At 50.3% G+C, this 19,355-nt stretch overlaps 1 protein-coding gene across 1 annotated transcript in view; it reads right to left on the bottom strand.

Annotated features, from left to right (window-relative positions):
* Window positions 1-203: 203 nt before the first annotated feature.
* MYORG (myogenesis regulating glycosidase) overlaps window positions 204-19,355 on the bottom strand; it is a 28,630-nt gene continuing 9,478 nt past the window's right edge. Inside the window, exon 2 of the mRNA XM_032780168.2 lies at window positions 204-3,007. Within this exon, the coding sequence (XP_032636059.1) occupies window positions 787-2,823 (2,037 nt within the window). The 5' untranslated portion in view covers window positions 2,824-3,007 and the 3' untranslated portion in view covers window positions 204-786. The remainder of the gene's footprint in view (window positions 3,008-19,355) is intronic.

The following is a 19,355-nucleotide window of genomic DNA, read 5'->3' as shown; positions in this document are numbered from 1 at the left end:
GCTGGACTAAGGAATAAAATATATAGCTAGATTTATCCTCTTAAAAAAGTCATTTTTAAATAATATTTGCCACATTATAAAATGTAAGGCTAGTTGTGCTGTAGTAACCCATTGCTTCCCGTGTTCGAATCATTCCCTGTTCCCTTCCAACATTGCTTTCGCCCCTGGGATCAGGGCGGTCCTCCCTTTGTTCCGCTGCAACTTGCAACAACTCCAAGAGTGCATTTTATTTGCATTAAAACGGAGCAGATTGCAGCAGCACTCACTATGGGGAGAGGTGTGGCCCAGAAACTACGGCCCCCAGCATGCATTGCTTCCTATTGAAGCAGGCAGCCTTTCATTGAGCTCAAGATGGAGCATTGCACTATGGGATTTGGATTCATAGGCTGCACCTAAAAGAGGGGTTTATGGCAAATATTGTAGGCCCCCCAGGGGCCACGTTTCTAAAGGAGAAATAAAATAATAATAAAAAAAACCCCACATGCTGCACAGCTAAAAACCCAGGGGTGTTTTTACCTTTGGAGCTCAGAGATTTGAAAAGGCCTTGGCTTCCTGTATGAATCGTGTTATGCTATTATACCTTCTGCATTTACACCACTGCCCAAACTGGAGCGTCAATTATGGACAAGATATAGGATATTTAAAAAACAAAATCCTGTTACTTCCCATTCCCCTCCAGTACCCCCCTCCCAAAGAAACATACTGTGCATTTAGAATTGTTACTTGTTTTAAGATTCTAAAGTAAGGCATGGTTATCACAAAGATCAGAGTGGATAGAGGAGCCTATTAAGATACCCAGAGGAAATAAGCAACTTCGTCCAAGTCAACGGGATAGTCTGTTAACAGGACTGGGGTCTTCTCAAACAGCTCCCCTTTGTAACTGCGCCATTTGCCGGCCGGGAGGTACACATCTCGCTCTTGCTTGCCCAGCTCCAGGACAGGGGCCACCATGAGGGTATCCCCAATGAGGAACTGGGAGTCAATCTTGTGAGCAAATTCATCCCTGGGAGAAATCCACCAGATGGGCCGTATGATGGGGTCGCCCGTGTCAGTGACCTCTCCAGCCAGCTCCAACAGCAGAGGGGCAACCAGGGACTCATGCAGCTCTGTGAACTTCTGTGCAATCTCAATCACTTCCTTGTCATAGAGCCAGGGGGGTATGGAGAACTGCATAGAGGGCATGAAGGCTGAAAGCTCCAGCCAGCGGATGTACAGCTCCTGGTCCGGGATTTCAACAGCACCTTCTGTCTTGTTGGGGAAAAAATTCCCACCAATCATATCAGCTGAAATGAAAGGGTATCCCAGCATGCTAATGGTGAGCACGGTAGGGATCAGGGACTTGAGGCCAAGCTCATAGCCCCAAACCGAGTCGCGGTCGATGATACGGAAGAAGCACGAGATGTTTTGAGACTGGTAGCCGACTCTGACTTCAGCGAGCTCGTAGAACGGAATGGCCATTTCCGTGTACCGTCTGGACCAGATGCTGGGATCCGACAAGGGCCTGAAGCTGCTGAACTGCTTTGGAAGGTAGCTCACCTCACCAGCGTCAAATTTAAAGGACGCTATGCCGTACTTCGACCGCAGTTGTTTCAGGTGGCTCTGAAACCACTCCCTGGCTGTGGGATTGGTAAAATCCAATATGGCGCCAATGCCGTTCCACCACTTCACCATCGCAGGAAGTTTCCCCGTCGGCTCCTTGATAAAGAGCTGCCGCTCTATCCCCACTCCAAAATTGGAAGAATTGTAGTTTATAAAGGGATGAGTCCACAGGGTAACTTTAAATCCCTCTTTTTTCAGCGTTTTGAACATTTCTGTCACATTAGGGAACTTTACCGGATCAAAGTCAAAATCGCCATAAGTTTGTGTGTAGGTGTCGTCGATTTCAATATGGCTGCAATTAAACCGGTACTTTTTAATCTTTTCTGCAAAACGCAACAGCTTATCCTGGTCAATATCATTTTTATACAGAGCCCACGTAGACCAGATGGGGTACCGGAAGGCGTTTTCTGCTGGGATCTTAGAAGGCTTGTTAAAGTACCTGCGCACCATGTATTTGTGAATGGAGGTCACATCCGAGCCGACGCAGACACGGTAGCTCAGCTCCGGGAAAGGCTGTTGCCCAAGGGGAGGTTTGTAGGGAGAATCCTTATACCTGGCTTGAAAGAAGAGCGACCGTTCACTGGCGTTAAACCCCAGGTGGAAGGGCACCGAGTCATTAATCTTTATAGCCGCCGCTTTCGAGGACAGCCAGTACCTTTCCAAGATGCCTCCAAAGCTGCCCCTGAAGGAATACACGTCACTCGTCACAAACGGCATGGGCTCCTGGTACCCTGGGAGTCTGATTGGCCAGTGCTGGACGCTCATTTCACAGCCCCCGTACCAGTGAGCGTCCTCCCAAAACATGGTGTGCTCGACCACCGTGTCCGCCACAAACTCCTCCCAGCGGACGCGGTAGCACATCACCGTGTCCTTGGGCTTGACTGTCTGAATGAAGAAATTCAGCTTCCCTCTGTCTGACCTGGTGCAGGTTAAAATTTCCCCTTCTTTCGAGCAGGACTCCAGGTCGAGGGTGCCCGACTGGAAGGCCAGTCTGAAGACCACCTCCCCATTGGTGTTTTTGATGATGAACCCATCCTTCCTCAGGTCCATCAATTCCGTCTTTAGTCGCTCCGCCTTCCTGAGAGATGCCGTGTAGTAGCACCACGCCACCACCGCCGCAATGAACAAGATCAGCCCGACGATGACTGCACCGATCATTGGCTTCAGCTCCTTGGATGGCTTCGGCTTCACCGGGTTGAAGCTTTCAGGCAGGAACGTGTACATGATGCTATTCTTTCTGAAGCACTCACTTCTAAACAACAACAAGACGGCTGATTTTACGCAAAGCCGAAAACGCTTAGTTTCTTTTGGTAGAGTTCTTGTCAGGCTCTCCAAAAAAGGAAAGGAATAGTGATGTATGCAGCTGGCATTTCTTCTCCAGATCCCTTCAACCCCTGAACAGTGGTGTCTGAAACAGAAGGGGGAAAAATACCTATAAGCATTCTCTAAGTCAAATATATTACAGTAGAACTTTGAGACCAAGCAATCATGGGGCCCTTTTGCGCTAGGCATTGTACAAATGGAGTAGCAGGCAGCCCCTGTCCTGAAGAGCTAACAATATAAACAGACAAGGGAGACAGAGTGGCAACAGAGTAGAACCATCCAGGCAGAGTGAACAACGTGATGGAAGCAAATGGCATGTTAGTGCCACAGAGAGAGAGAGTGTGCATGTATGTGTTTAGCTGGGAGGGGGATCAGCTAAGTGGAAAGCAAAGGGCATGGAGAAGGAACACTGAAGGGAAGGTGGGACAGAGCTGGGGAGAAGAGGGTAACAGGGTACATGTGGAGTGAAGCAGAGGTGAAAAGACTCTGGCTGTCAGCACAGGGCAGAGGAAGTCCCATCAAAACTTTAGAAAATGTGCTGAATGTCCCAAGGTTCCTGCTTTGGTTGCTTCTGCTCCTACTGGCTACAGCAGTGGTCCCCAAACTGTGAGGGTGCAGAGGAACGTTCGGGGGCGGAGGGAGTCATGGTGGGACCTGGACCAGTCCCCATGAGGGGCAGGGAGGGAGCGCCACCCAGCCCAGCCATGCCCTCAGCTCTGGTCCTACCCCAGCTCCTGGCTATGGCTCTGCTCCTGGCCCTGCCCCCAGCCCTGCCCCTTGGCCCAGCCCCAGCTGCGGCTCCACACCCGGCTGTGGCCCTGGCTACCGGCTTGGCCTCAGCTTCCTTCCAGCTGCAGCCCCAGCTCCACTCCTGCTCCCAACTCCACCCCCAGCTGCGGCCAGCCTAAGCCTCAACCTCAAGTTCCTGGCCCGGCTGCAACTCCAGCCCCAGCCCTGGCCCCCAGCCCTGGCCCCCAGTCCTGGCCCTGCTCCCAGCCGTGGCTCCAGCCCCAGTCGTGGCCACACTTCCCAGCCCTGGGGGAACGCGAGATAAAAAGTTTGGGGACACTGCCAAAGGCAGATGCAGTTTTCATGTCAAACTGTCTCAAAAAGAAACATTTCCATTCTGTTTAACAGACCACAACAATCTTTCGATTCGGGACTGTCAAAACATTTACCAAAAACATTACCAACATTTTTTGTATCAAAAATTGTCAAAACATTACCAAACATTTTTGATTCAGAACTTTTCATTGAAATATCAGGTTTTTTTTCATTCAGTGATTCCATCCAGTTTGGGATTAAAACAAATGTTGAAACACCAGAATTTCCTGTAAAACAGAAACTCTGATTTTCATTTAGCGGTAGCCAGACTGCATGTGTGTTGAAGGGAAGATGGTAATCAGAGAAACACGGCACTAGGCCTTTCTAGTTTTAAAAGTCTGGATTAAGACATTAGCGTGCCTAACACTAGAGCTTAAACTGAAAAGGTTTACACACCTTTATTGGGTAGTGCTAATTAACAGCCACAGAAGAGTAACCAGGAGTGAGATCTCCAAGCAACCAAATTTAATTTTATCCTTGTCTAAGTCAGAGGTGGGCAAACTGTGGCCCGCGGGCCAAATCCAGCCTGCGGGACTGTCCTGCCCGGCCCCTGAGCTCCTGTCTGGGGAGGCTGCCCCTATCCCCTCCCCTGCTGTCCCATCCCCCTGCAGCAATGCCGCTGTGCGGGCAGCATGGCTGGTTCCAGCAAGGCTGCGAGCTTCTGCTGCTCTGAGCAGCATGGTCAGGGGGTGGGGGGTGTTTGGATAAGAGGCAGAGGGTCGCAGGGGGTAGTTAGGGGACAGGGAGCAGTTGGACAGGGTGGAGGTTCTGGGGGGGGGGGCGGTCAAGGGGGATGGGGAATGGTGGGGTTGGATAAGCGTGGGAGTTCCGGGGGGCCTGTCAGGGGGCTGGGGTGTGGATAAAGATTGGGGCAGTCAGGGGATAGGGAGCAGGGGGGGTTGAATAGGGGGTGGGGTCCCAGGAGAGGACGGTCAGGGGACAAGGAACAGGGGGGGTTGGATGGGTCGGGGATTCTGAGGGGGGCAGTCAGCGGGCGGGAAGTGGGACAGGGCAGATAGGTGGTGGGGACCAGGCTGTTTGGGGAGGAACACCCTTCCCTACCTGGCCCTCCATACAGTTTTGCAACCCCGATGGGGCCCTCATACCATAAAGTTTGCCTGCCCTGGTCTAATCTTCGCCACAGAGTTAACTCAAGTTATCTTCACTCAATTAACAACTGCAGAGTTAATCTAGCTCGAGTGAGAACCACTCAAACTGTACAGAGTGGCTGGACTGTCGCTGACAAACTGTGCTAACTCAAGCGTTGGCCAATTCCCTCTCACCCATCTCTTGCATTCGGTCTATTGCATCTTGAGTTCGGAGGGTCTGCTGGTCCCACAGCTTTGGCGGACCTTCGCCAAAGTCGCAGGACCAGCGGACCCTCTGCCCTCAGCGGCTTGCCTGCGGAGGGTCCGCTGGTCCCGAGACTTTGGCAGAGGTCCGCCAAAGCCATGGGATCAGCGGACCCTCCGCAGGCAAGCTGCTGAGGGCAGCCTGCCTGCCGCCTTCGTGGCACTGGCAAAGCGCCCCCCCATGGCTTGCCGCCCCAAGCACGCACTTGGCATGCTGGGGCCTGGAGCCGCCCCTGTGTAGACTACATAGCACTCTGGAGCCTTGCAGCTTGATTAAGATTCCTAGGTACTGCCTTAATATGAATGATTTAGAGTAAACGGTTCTGTTTCCAGACAGAGTGGCCCCCGGCTGGATCTATGGCTTTTATTTGCTGCTGCTTTGTGAGTAGCATTTTTATTATGCCAATTGCACAAGTCCGAGCCCTCATATTAGCTTTTTAGCCACCAGAAGGTTCATTTGAACTGGGATTGTGGTCCTCTAATGTGACAAATCCTACTGACACCTTCTCACTCTAATATCCCATCACTTACAGCTGCTGCATGGCACGCTGTGTGAGCCAGTGTCTCATTAAAGCAAAGAGAGAGATGCCAGGCCTTCTGCAGTAAACACTGCTGCCTACTAGAAAGGTTTCTAATGGGCCTTAACTGGAGGATATGGATTTGCTGCTCTCATGTTTGAGGCTGATGAAGTGGTTAAGTTGGCCATATACTCAGAGCAAATGAAGATTCTTGGGCTGATTTTTTTTTTTTTTTTTTTTAAGATTAAGGGGAAATTGCTTTTTTTCCTTGTTTCAAAGTGCTTGCTCTTGGAAATAATGGGAGCCTCTCTGTTACAAGCTGCATGCCTTCAACACCTAGGGAGAGACAGCAATGATTACAAGCCCTAGTGACAATACTGCAATTGAAAGCAAGAATTCTGCATGCACTTGACTACAATATGTATTAAAGTTGTATCAGGAAGCCAGGGAGGATGTGGCAAGATTCTAGGCAGAAGCTCTATATCAGGGCTGCACAACTCGTAAAGCGGTGAGGGCCATATTACTCCAAAGAAAACAGCTGGGGGCCGAACCCCCCCAGCCCCGCCGAACACCCCGCCCCTGCCAGCACCGCCCAGCCCCCCCCCGAACACCGTTCCCACCCCAGCGCCGCCCAGCCCCCCAAAAACCCCCTAGCCCAGCCCTCCGACACACCATCCCCCCAGTGCTCCCAGCCCCCTGAAACACCATCCCCACCCCATGCTGCCCGGCCCTGCGGAAACACACCCAGTATAAAGCCTCACGCTGCCACTGCACGCCGCACAGCTCGGTTCATCCCCACATGAAATAAGGGGAGGGGAAAGGCGGAACAGTTGAGGGATTTCTGGGCTCATGAACTAAGCGGACGGGAAAGTGGGGCAGTGTGAAGGGATTGAGTGTGATGTCCAACACACAACACAGGGAGCGCAGGGAACCCGGGGGAACAGTGTGGACAGGGGCTGGAGGGGAAGGTTGGATCCCTGGAATGGGCAGAGTCTCGGGGGCGCACACCACACACACACTTACACGACACAACGTCTCTGCCAAGGATTTCTTGGCTGCCACAGACAGTTCAATCCCCCCCCACATTCACTACAGAGTCCGCCATGGGACCAAGTAGCGCAGCAGCACCCCGTCCCATACTATAGGGTGGGATCGGGGGGGGTCTCGTTCAGTTTCCCTCCCCACCCCCGAGCTGTGGCTTGAGCCAGCGTTAGCTCCCTCGCTATTCTATCTTGGCTGTGCCCAGCTTTCCCGGCCTCAGCAGGCCCCGGGAAGTGATGCACTCGCTGTGCGCGCCTGGGGGTGGGAGACGGGACCACGTTTTCTGAGACTCGTCTTAAAAGTCACGGCTAGCTCCTCTGAGGTAGTTCCGACCACATAGCATCGCTAAGTTCATAGGGCAGACCCAGCCAGCCCCTAGCTATCGTCTTCGTCTTGTCTCACTGAGGACCGTCACAAGATCATGATCTCACACGGGCTTCTGGCCTATGTTATGCTAGGCAGCTGAGGATAAGCAACTCTAATTTTTACGAGACAGAAGAATAGGGGATGGGGTTCTCACTATTTTAGTCTGCTTTTCCTGAGAGGGGCTATTCGGTTGGCCGGTTCCAATTAGAGGGATGGAATGCTAGACTGTTCTCAGTGCTCAGACATGGTCTTAATTGCATGGGTGGTTTTGAAAAACTTTTCACTCAGAGTAGTGGGTGTGAATGGTGTTCCCTAGGGAGGTGGCCCTGGAATCTCCTTCCTTAGAGGTTTTTAAGGTCAGGCTTGACAAAGCCCTGGCTGGGATGATTTAGTTGGGATTTGGTCCTCCTTTGAGCAGGGAGTTGGACTAGATACCTCCTGAGGTCCCTTCCAACCCTGATATTCTATGATTCTATGATAACCTTGTGCTAACACTGCATCCTTCATTGTGTGTGGTGTTGTAGCCATGTTGGTCCCACGATATTAGAGAGACAAGGTGGGGGAGGTGATATCTTTTATTGGCCCAACTTCTGTTGGGGAGAGAGACAAGCTTTCGAGCTACACAGAGCTCCTCCTCAGGTCTGGGAAAGGCACTCAGTGTCACAGCCACATACAAGGTCGAACAGGTAGTTTAGCAGCAGCACATATTCTAAGGGATCATTCTAGGTGAAGTGGCCACTTAACACCCCCCATAGTCATAGGACAAAAAGGGGCTACAGATTTCATGAGTGAGCACTTCTTGTTGGAGGTTAGCTAATCCCCATCCTCCTAACTGTAACCCTTATGGGTTACAGAAGTTGGTTCAATGAAAGGTACCTCACCCACCTTGTCTCTCCTCTGTGCTTCTTATTCTAACAAAGCTCCTTGTTCAGAGATAGAAGAGAGCAACGCTTTGTGCGAGTCCTGTGCATTAGAGCTAAGGCTACGATTTAGTCATGGGTATTTTTAGTAGAAGTCACGGGCAAGTCATGGTCAATAACCAAGAAGTCAGGGGCAGTGACCTGTCTGTGACTTCATTAAAAATACGCCTAACTAAATCTTACCTGCTGATAGGGGTGGGGCGGTGCTCCGCCGGATGCTGCTGCTCCTGGGGGAGGTGCGACCCGTGGCCCTGCCGCTGCTCCTCCGGGCTGGGGTGGCCTGGGGCACCACTGCTGCTCTCGGACTGCTGCTCTGGGGCAGTGCTCGGGACCAGTTGCCTGCAGCTGCTGGAGCAGCGACGGGTGCAGCTGGCCCCAGGGCCGCCCCAGCTGCTTGGGTAGTCCTGAGGTCAGCCGCACCAGCTGCTGCAGAAATCACGGAAGTCCTGGAAAATCACGGAATCCATGACCTCCATGAAAGATTCGAAGCCTTAATTATAGCCTGACATACCCCATAAGGGTTACAGTTAAGAGGATGGGGATTAGTCCCAGGGAACAAGCTGTAGAATAAACTTTCAGAGGAGATCAGGTGAATTCAGGGTCTGACCATCTCTAGGAAACTCTGCAAAATCTTCCTCTTTGAAACAGTTTTTCCACCACTGTATGACACCTGCAACACTGATCCCTATCCCTTCTATTCAATAAACCTATTAAACAACAAAAACACCCTGAAACAAATCAATCTACAACAACAAAAATTTTAAACAAACAAAATCATTACCCTAAAAAGGGGAAGACGTGCGAGAAACTCCATGAAATCCACTGCTGTGAAGTCTGCACTATTATCAGTTTTGATATCACACCAAACGATGCTAGCACTTTATACCACTGTGCATAGATTAAAGCATGGGACGAAGCAATACTTTGGGAGGTGGTGACCAAGCCACTACTCATTTTTACAATCAGTTTAATAGATCAGGTTTTCACTTTTCAGGAAACTTCAGAACTCCCCTCCCCCCAAATTTTCTGGTATCAATGGAAAACCAGAAACCCAACAGTTTTTGTAAACTTTTCCCACTCTTAGAAACAACATCATTTTTAACCAACAAACCAGTGTTTAGTTTCCATTTTTATATCAAAATACCGAATTTCAGTTTTGCTTAAACAAACAGAACAACCAGTTCTACTGGTTAATAAAGACTCATGTCTCACTTTCCATGCTGCTACCTACGCACTGAGTTCCCTCATCAATCAAAATACCAGAAATCTTTGTTTTGTTCAAGGCCTTGCTAAAAATCTTCTCTCTCTTTTCAACTATCATTCCCTTGCTAATCACCTCAGCCTCTGCTCACAACACCCGTGTCTTTGCTGTAACACTTGCTGGAAAACCAAACTTTCTTGTCTTAAAACTAGAACCAACAGGACTTGTGGCGAAACGTGAATATCTAACTCCATGATCTTTTATCTCAGACTTCGCCTGCATTCCATCTCTGTCTGTTAGTCCTCTGACTTTGCAAGCACGTTTTTAACTCTCTAGCATTGACTTCATAGGACTACGCGTATGTGCAACTTTCTGCCTGCCTGTAGGATTAGGCCTAGGACAATATTCTCTTCTGGACAGGATTCTTATCATCACTTAGGAAAAAAAGTACTCCTATAAAGCACCCTGCATGTCCTTGAGCTTACATGAACAACAGCACGCATGCAGCTAACTTCTGATGCTAAAACCCACACTCCAGCAGGAAGAAATAGCAAATTTACTCCTGGGGGAATTCTATGCCCCCCAAATTATCTTTTTTGCGCAGAATATTTTAAAATTCTGCTGTACAACTGGGCTTGGGCTATCAGCCCCATGCATGGTGGGGCTCCCACTGTCAGCCCCCGGGCTCGGGCTGCCATGTGTGGGGCTGACAGCCAGAGCCCCGCCATGAATGGGACTGACAGTGGGAGATCACAAATTCTGCAGGGGAAATAAGCAATTCAGGGGTTAAACTGCAGAGACTGAAGTGCAACCACCTGATGATGCAAAGCTGCTTTCCACTTACCATCATCCTTGAGCCCAGGAATGAGGGAACCCAGGGCTCTGTGGAATTTGGCTGCTGTACAGCTCACTTAATTAAACCTATTGCTCACATGGGCAAATCACCCCTTAATTCCACAACAATCCCATTATTTAAAGCAACTGAAAGGCTAGGAAGCTAAAGGCCTCTGACTGAGGGGTGAAGAGATTTGTCCAGTCCAGACTTCACAGGTGTTTTTCCCTTCATTCGATCTCCGAATAGCAGTCGTGTCCCTTCACTTTCCCTCAGACCTCAGGTTCCCTCCAGTTCCTGAATCGTTCAGTTTCCCTCTTGCTGCTTCTCAGCTCTCAGTTGCTGCTGACTCACAGCATCTCTGTGCAGTAGTGTTCTTATTGTTTTCCATGAGCTGGCAGTGCCTGCATGACTGCATTGCTAATGTTACAGGAGGTGGGATCACAGCCCATAAGGAGGGGGAAATGGGACATACACAGAATGAAAGGGCCGCATGAGAGAGAGCATAGCATAGTGGACAGAACCAGGCTAGGTGGGTTGAACTGGCTACCTGGGTGACCTTGGACAAATCATTTAAGCTCCCCTGGGCCTCAGTTTCCCTTCTGAAAACAGAGCTAAAATTTCCCTACCTCACATAATCCATTAATAATTATGAGGGGCTTAGATAACTGCAGGGAAGCTTGCCATGGAAACAGATAAAATCTATTGTGACACTGTCTCCTGCAGCCTTTGCATTTTTAAAATCTTTTAAGCATCTCCGAAATCTACAAACACAAATTTAGCCTCAGACAGGCCACTACCCTGGTCTCTAGTGCCCAAGGGGTTAACTTGAGCTCAGTGCAGTATAGACTATAAAATCTCTGCTTGGGAGGGCTGCCATCAGCCCAGGAGCACAGAACTAGTTAGAACTCCAGGCTCAGTAGTTTTTTATTCATTCTTTCATTTCTTGTTGGAAATACTATTTTCTTAAGGGCTGTCCTTGCAGACTGCGGCTGTGTTCTGTTTTCTCAGGTAAGTCGTCTGACCATTTTGCAGTCTCTACCTCCCTGGAAGATGGAAACGTTTGTGTTCATCCCATTTTAGAGATGGGGAAATTGAGGCAAGGGAAGGTGAAATGACCTGTTCAAAGTCACATAGCAGGTCAGTGGCAGAGCGGGAAATAAAACTTGGGGTCTGGGCTCACAGGCACTTTTTCTAGCCATTAGGCAACACTTCCCCCCTCAAACACACGCGGACCAAATTGATAAAGTGCAACTCTCTTCAGGCTGGCTGTGAAGGAGTTAATAATGAAAGCCAGAACTGATGATGATGACTGAAGGAATTCCTCATTGCCTATCTGTACGGGACGCCCAAGACCAGAGCACGGTGAGCTGTGAAAATCGACATAGATGCACTCAATTCAAGTTATCACCAGCACGACATTACTAGGATGAAATTTTGTCCTCACTAAAGTTAAGGGCAAAGCTCCTGCTGATTTCAATAGGGCCAGGGTTCCATCCCTGGAACTTGGGGCCAACTTGTTCAACAGAGCTGGGGCTCACCTTGGAAGCAAAACCATAAGGTCAGGCTGGAACCTCTTGACTCAAAATAGGAGAGCTCTGAGCATCTGTGTTGGAGGCAGAACTCCCTGTAGGCGTGGGAGCTAAGGAAAAGCAGGTGGGATGCTATGCAATAGACTCACAAGAACTCATAGGGCAAAACCCTGCTGAATTTCAAAAGCCTGCTGTAAACATCAAAGATGTTAGAGCTGCTGTATTCATTTAGACAGAATAAGTGGTAACATAACCCAGTCACTGTGCAACATTAGACAGTGTTAAACAAGGTTTGGGGTTTGGTACACAGAGGTCTCCTCCTGCTTAGCACCATGGCAAACACACTAGGAAATATCCTTTTAACCTTTTACTAAAAATCAAGAAAAGAAGGACAAACAATGAAAGCCTTTGAAATGTAAGGCATTGAATCAGGCTTTCATTTTAACAACTTCTCTTCCCTTTAGTTGGGGGGAGGTTTTTTAAAAGGGAGCGGAAAAAAAACCACCTTGTTTGACAGACTCTCAGATGTATCAGAGATTGCCATAACTTGTCCTTGTTGGGAGAAAAGAGAAATTAGTTGAGATGGGCTGGTGTTGCTGTTACAGTCTGATCCCATTTCAGCCCAGGTAGTGTTTAGGGCTCAGATGAAGCCAGTAGAGGTGGCGATGATGTCTGGGTCCCTCTCTCTGGCTCAGTCTGGTCAGGGAATCTCTCAGGATTAGGACAAAGAAGGTCTGGGGTCCTGGGAGATGGTGGGGGTGGCAGCCATGATAGTGAAACTTGCCAATTTTTCTCCTCTAAAGTCTCTTTCTTTAAAGGACCCACAAAAAGAGTGATGGGTGGACTAGCCCATCCCCTCATGATTTTGTCTGCCCGTTAGGCCTAGATTCCAACGCACCAACTTTGGTTATGTTCTGGTTCCACTTTTCCTGTTTACCAGGCATGATATTAACACAGCCCTTGAGGTATCAGGAGGCCTTTTGGTTTGGACTCATTCAGTCTGTCTCCTGTTTGCACCTTTTCCCTTTGCCCCACCCCTTCTCTGCCCCCTCCTTCAAGGCTCTCCTGCCGCTGCTTGCTCCTCTCCACTTCCTTCCTGGAACAGGGGGATTGCCATGGGGCCATGGCCCCATCACTTTTCCTGCCTTTATCAAGCCACGGGGCAGGTGAGGGAAGCAGAGAGGAGCGAGTGGCAGGGCCTTGGGTGGGGGGAAGGCTGAGCAGGGGTGGGGCAGGGAAGAGCGCAGGTGGGTGGGGGGAGGCCTCAGGGGAAGGGGTGGACAGAGGCAGGGCCTTGGGGGAAAGGGCGGAGCGAACTGCAGGCAACGCCATGGTCCGGGCATTGGTGGCCCCCGGCTCCACTTCTATGGAGCTTCACTTCCGGTGCTCCAAAGGCAGCGGTGGGCCAGGATGCCTCCGGAGGGGTGCCCCGGCACCACATCCGCAGCCTGTCCCCCCTGCACGGCCGGTCTTTTTTTGGGGAAGCTTAGCCTTCCCTGGCCTCTTAAACACGCCACCCATGAGGGGCAGGTTAGTAGAGAATCAATGCATGGGAGAAGTTGTTGAGGGAAACAGTAATAGAAACACAGTTCTGTAGGCTAGCATGCAGCGGGTAGGGGTGCTTTGTACTGCACACTAATTCTTTACCTCTCCAGAAATCATTCCGAACACAATATATTCCGTAGAGCTGGTGGAGAGGGGAAAGTATATTCTACAAGTAACTTCCAAAAAATAAAATGTGTCTTTTCTAACGTTTTCAATTGAAAAACGTTATTCCCGGGTTAGGGAAGCAAAGAACATTCTCTGACTTTACATGGCCCCACCCCCCAGGGGGTGAAGAGAGATGGAGAATGTTGGATTTTTCTGACCAAAACTAAACAAACTCACCCCTTTTGATTTTCTTCAAAAAAATGTTTTAACAAAAACTGAAATCTTGTGAAAACTCCAATTTTGTTAATTACAAAAATTATAAAATATAATTAACCCCCTCCAAAACAAAACAAAAAAAAACCCCACCCACCCAAACTCCTCTTTGCTGGAAAACATTTTGATTAGCTTTAATGGTCACAGAAAGATCTTCTCAGATGAGATTTGCAAAGAGACAGAGGGACTCAGGAAGGGAGAGAAATATATAGGCAGACGCTTGACCATTAGGCACGTAAACAGTTGGCTGCTCTGTTTTTATGGGGCCTCTTTTTCCTGGTTCTCTTGTCTGTTGCCTCTTGTGCTGCCTTCCAAGGGTCTCCTGCCCTCTCTTCTCCCTCTCCTGTTCTTGCTTTGCGCTTTCTAGTCCTTCACCCCCTGGCTGAGCCAAGCAAGCTGGCGGCCAAGTAAAAGCCGCTAGGATCTTGGCATATCCATGCCTCAAAATGAGATTATAATAACCCTCACTTGGCTGGTGCTGAATAGAACATAACTGGCTGGAGCAGAGCCATGAGCAGGAGCAGCATAGGTGGGCTTTTGCTCATTGGAAAAAGCTTTTGGTAGGGTGGGTCACTAGCACTCATCAGCAGAAACAACTATCCTCCCGCCCTGGGCCCTGTGTGTGTGTGTGCTGTGTGCGCGGGCGCGTGCATGCGCGCACGCACAGGGCCAGCTTTAGGAAGTGTGAGGCCCGATTTGAACATTTTCAGCGGGGCCCCGGCAGGGATGACTTTAAAAAAAAATAATTTTTTTTTAAAAAGCCTTTCAGTTTCCCAGGAGAAATTTTTAAAATTTAGCCTGACATGTCTGGGAAAATATGGATGTATGTTAACCCTACCTAAAGTTCTTTTTTAAAAAGATGGGCCTGAACTAGAAACGAGCTCTGTTTCACATGTGTGGGTCCCTGCCACTCCCTGGGGTGCGCTAGGGTGACCAGATGTCCCGATTTTATAGGGAAAGTCCCGATTTTTGGGTCTTTTTCTTATATAGGATCCTATTACCCCCCACCCTGTCCCGATTTTTCACACTTGCTGTCTGGTCACCCTAGAGCGTGCACAAGTGTGGGTCCCACCTGCTCCCTGCCCCCCTCGTTGAAGCAGGTGTGCAGGGTTACTGCCCTGGGAACTGCAGGACAGGGCAGGGGCTGACTGGAGGTAGGATCTGGCTGCAGGCAGGGCAAGGGGTGCAGGGCTGGCTGGAGACAGAGGTGCGTGGGGTGGGCTGGCTGGCTTCAGGCAGGGCCGCAGGGGGTGCAGCAGGGGTTGGCTGGAAACAAGGCAGGGGGTGCAGGGTTGGTGTGGGAAGGGCAGGAGATGTGGCAGGGGCTGGATGGAGATGGGCTGGCTGCGGGCAGAGGGTGCAGGGCTGGCTGCAGGCAGGGGCTGGTGCAGCAGGAGCTGGCTGCGGGCAGGGCAGGGCAGGGCAGGGGGTGCAGCCCACCTTGCATGGTGAGTGCCCCCTCCTCCGCCCTCCCCCACCGGTGTAGCAGCAGCAGCCCTGGGCTCCCCTGCTTCCACCGTCCCAGCCCTGGGGAAGCGGCGGAGCTCCAGCGACTATTTAAAGGGCCGGGGCAGTAGAAGCAATGGGAGCCCCGGACTTTTTAAATAGCCCCCAGAGCCTCGCAGCCCTACCCCAGGGCTCCAGCAGTGGGGCTCTGGTTGCAATTTAAAGGGCCTGGGGCTCCAGCCCCTGCTGGGAGCCCCAGGCCCTTTAAATTGCCCTCTGGGGAAGCTGGACTACCCCGGTACAGCGCACCGGCTCTTGCCCATACACCGTACTGGGGCTTGGGCACGGGGCCCTCTTAGGGGCAAGGCCCGATACAGGAGAATTGGTTGAATTGGCCTAAAGCCAGCCAGCCAGTCGTGCGAGACTCTCTTTTTATCCAAATCTAATGACTTTACACTGTCTCATAAGCCTCCCACAAATTATGACTAAGGCTGCATGTCTGTCACAGAAGTCACGGATTCTGTGACTTTCCGTGACTTCTGTAGCCCCTGGACCAGCAGTAGTTTGGGTCTGGAAGGATGCTCAGGGCTGGGGCAGGGTGTTGGGGTGCAGGAGCAGCGCTTACATCAGTGGGGGGCTCTCACCGGCATGTCCTTGCAGCTCCTAGGAGGAGGGGCCGAGGGGCCAAGGGGCTTGCCCACATCTGCAGGCGCCGCCCCCGAAGCTCCTATTGGCTGCGGTTCCCAGACAATGGGAGCTGCGGAGCCGGGGTTTGTGGCATGAGCAGCATGCGAAGCCCCCTGGTCACCGCTCCCCCTAGGAAGACTTGCCAGTCGGAGCCAGATAGAGAACCTGCCAACCCCCTCTCTCCCCATCACCAGCAGGGGCCCTGGGGCTCGTGCCGCTGCCTGCTCTCACCCTGCCCCAGCACCAGCTGGTCCTGGGCCACGTGGCAGGGCTGCCTGGCTCCCCTGGGCCACACCCCCAGCCCCTGTGGTGTCACTGGACCACCTTCCCCCAGAGCACCTGCGGCCCCCTGACCCAAGGGTTAGCAAGGGATATATTGTAAAAGTCATGGACAGGTCATGGGCCATGAATTTTTGTTTACTGCCAGTGACCTGTCCACAGGGGTGAAAGTAATAAATTCTTACCGGTATGGGCACAGGTGCCAACTTATGTTGGCACCGGTGGGTGCTCAGACCCACCCCCCCCCCAGGTCCTACCCTAACTGCCCCCGCCCCTACTGGATCCCTCCCAAAATCCCTGCCCTGGCCCCGCCTCTTCCCCAAGTGTGCTGCGTTCCTTCGCTTCCCCCCTAGGCTTGCCACGCAAAACAGCTGTTTCATGGTGCAAGTGCTGGGAGGGAGAGGGGAGAATCAGGATGCGGTGGCCCGCTCAGGGGAAGAGGCGGAATGGAGGCAGAGGTGAGCTGGGGCGGGGGGGGGGGGCACAGGAGAGGCAGCTGCCAGTGGGTGCTGTGCACCCATCAGTTTTTCCCCATGGGTGCTCCAAGTCCTGGAGCACCCATGGAGTCGGCGCCTATGGGTATGGGGGCCGGCTCTGGCCCCCGGAAAGGGCTGGCCCTTGGGCTGAAGGGACGGGGCTGGGGGGTCAGCCTCCCCCAGCCAACCCATCCATGCTGCCTGGCTCCCGTTGCCCGTGGCTCTGGCGGTGATTTAAAAAGACCTGGGTTTCTGGCCACTGCAGCACTTTAACATGGGCTGCATACAGGCTGGTACTGGCTCACTTTCACCCCTGCCTGTCCGTGACTGTTATTAAAAATACCTGAGACTAAAATGTAGCCTTAACTATGACCTGTCTTCACTGCAGAGTTAACTCTAGTTCCACCTCTCACAATTCAGGGTAACTGCACCTGTATTCCCCGTTCAGGGTCCAGCCAGGACACCCACTCTCAGGCTTCTGGGTCCCCAGCTCTCATCTTCTTATGTGGAGACCTGCATATATCAGTCATGGTATTTCTAGGCTGCACAGTTCCTTGTCTGCACTGTGAATTCCCCAGCGCAATCAGATTGCCTAAGCAGGCCTGCCATACTTTTCTCCTAGTAAGAGAACAATGCAATTGCCAGAGTTATAAGTTACCACACAGCTCTTTCTAAGCAAGTACGTTTATTCTTAAAGTGAAAGCGTTACTGAGAAAACTCATTAAAAATGATATTATAATGAGCATACCAAAGATCCCTCCAACAAGGCCTGTGGCTGGTGAACTGTTCTTAAAACAGTTCTTAACACACAGGTTTCCCCTTGAGCCTGGACCAGTCTCCTCAGATGACCTTCTTCTTCTTGGCATTCCAGTTGCTTCCAGTGTAGGTGGGGGAGGAGAAAGGCAAAGACACGCTTCAACTGTTCCTTATTTTATACCCTCAATCCATGTTCCTGAGAGACACTTGCCCAGACATGTCCCGCTGAACTTTGCTGAGTTTCAGTGATCAAGTAAACCATTGTTGTGTGGACTCGGGCAGCTGTCATTGAATTATAAATCCCTTGATTATAACTCCCCTGCTGATGAATAGTCATGGAGCACCTTCCTGGGTGGAGTCTTTTGTATGTAACTAGCAAACTTACAGCATATTTCAGGAACAACCATACAGCAAAATCTCAACTTCATACGCGCTAATGATATACATATTTAGACAGAACAATAGGTTTCAGTAGATCATGACCTTTCATAGGATATCTCACGACATGCTTTATATGAACTATCACAATATAGACATGATGAATATGGGGGTTACGGGGTGCCATTCTGAGTATTACAGCGGGTAATTTGCATTCTCCTTTTCCTAAGTATTTCCTAGGACAGCCACTCCACTGAAAGTTCAGTCTTGTCTGGCTTGTTATTTTAAGAGTCCTTTGAAGCTCATTACACTTTCCAGGGTTTACATTAGTACTGTCTTCCCTTTAAATAAATTACATACAATCCCCCGGTAACATATAAACATTTGCATTTTTAAATAAGTATTTTAGGAGTTTATTGTAAACTTAACTGAGTACGGTTTATCCAGGATATTGCCATATCTGCTACACCATCCACACACACACACACAAACTCTTAACCCAAGTGTGGTGCTGCTTGTAATTCCAGTTGGCTGGCCAGTCACTGTGGGGGAAGGTGGTAACAATAAGATGAATAGAGATAAGCAGAGAAGAAAACTTTACACTCAAGGCAGATGCAAGAGGTAATTCTCTTTGCAGGCTTCAGGCATGGATTTCATAGATTCCAAGCCCAGAAGGGATCAATGTGATCACCTATTCCGACTCCTGTATAACACAGGCCATAGACCTTCCCCAAAAAAGTTCGTAGAGCAGATCTTTTAGAAAAAACATCCAGCATTGGTTTAAAAATTGTCAGTGACAGAGAATCCATCACAACCCTTGGTTGATCCATGTGGGTTTATGATATTAACCCAGCTCTCATGTTAATAGATCCTTGGGATACTAGCAACAAATGAAGGCAATAGAGCATGAATGTTACTACCAAAGCCCGAGAACTCATGTGCTTTACACAGTGTGTCTTGTGATCAGGGCGTTTTTTGGGGAAGAGGTGGGATGAGTAAACTCAGTTTTGCCTGGTTTTCAAAATAGCACAGATCTGGGCGACTTACTTTATATTTCCGTTCACTTCTAACCTACTAGAGAGGACAATAGTGGTAGCCGGGGTGAAGACATTTGTTATAAGCATTTACACAGCATTTTCCAAATTACCTTCACACTAAATTTGCTGTCACCAGACGTGGGCACCTGCAAAACAAACTTAAAGCACACATGGAGTAGCCCCCCGAAGGAAAAGTGCCTAATGCAATGCAGGGAGATTTGGCCAGACAAACCCGACGGCAGCAGTGTTTGTTAGGCCAAAAACTTACATTACCTCTGGAGGAGGAGTCTGAAATCTACACAGCTGGCACTATGAAAGTGGCCAAGCATATGGAGCTCTGCCTTACCATCAACGTCATTGGGAGCAGAGTTAGACCAACGCTGAGGGCTTTTGTGGAGCCCACCCATACAAACAAACAGTCATCTGTTTTGGAGAAGACATGTTTTAACATTGCAAGATTCTCTCTGCGTCCCGGCATTTGTAACCTTTTGTCTAGTTCCTTGAATGGAGATACTCATATCCCAATTTTCTAAGCGTGCTGAATGCCCAGTAGCTCCCACCAGGTAGGCCAGCTATCTGGAAGCT

Source organism: Chelonoidis abingdonii, chromosome 6 (genome assembly GCF_003597395.2).
Source record: "Chelonoidis abingdonii isolate Lonesome George chromosome 6, CheloAbing_2.0, whole genome shotgun sequence".
Classification (NCBI taxonomy): Eukaryota; Metazoa; Chordata; order Testudines; family Testudinidae; genus Chelonoidis; species Chelonoidis abingdonii.
The sequence above is the reverse complement of the archived record's forward strand: the minus strand, read 5'-3'. Positions and strand labels throughout refer to the sequence as shown.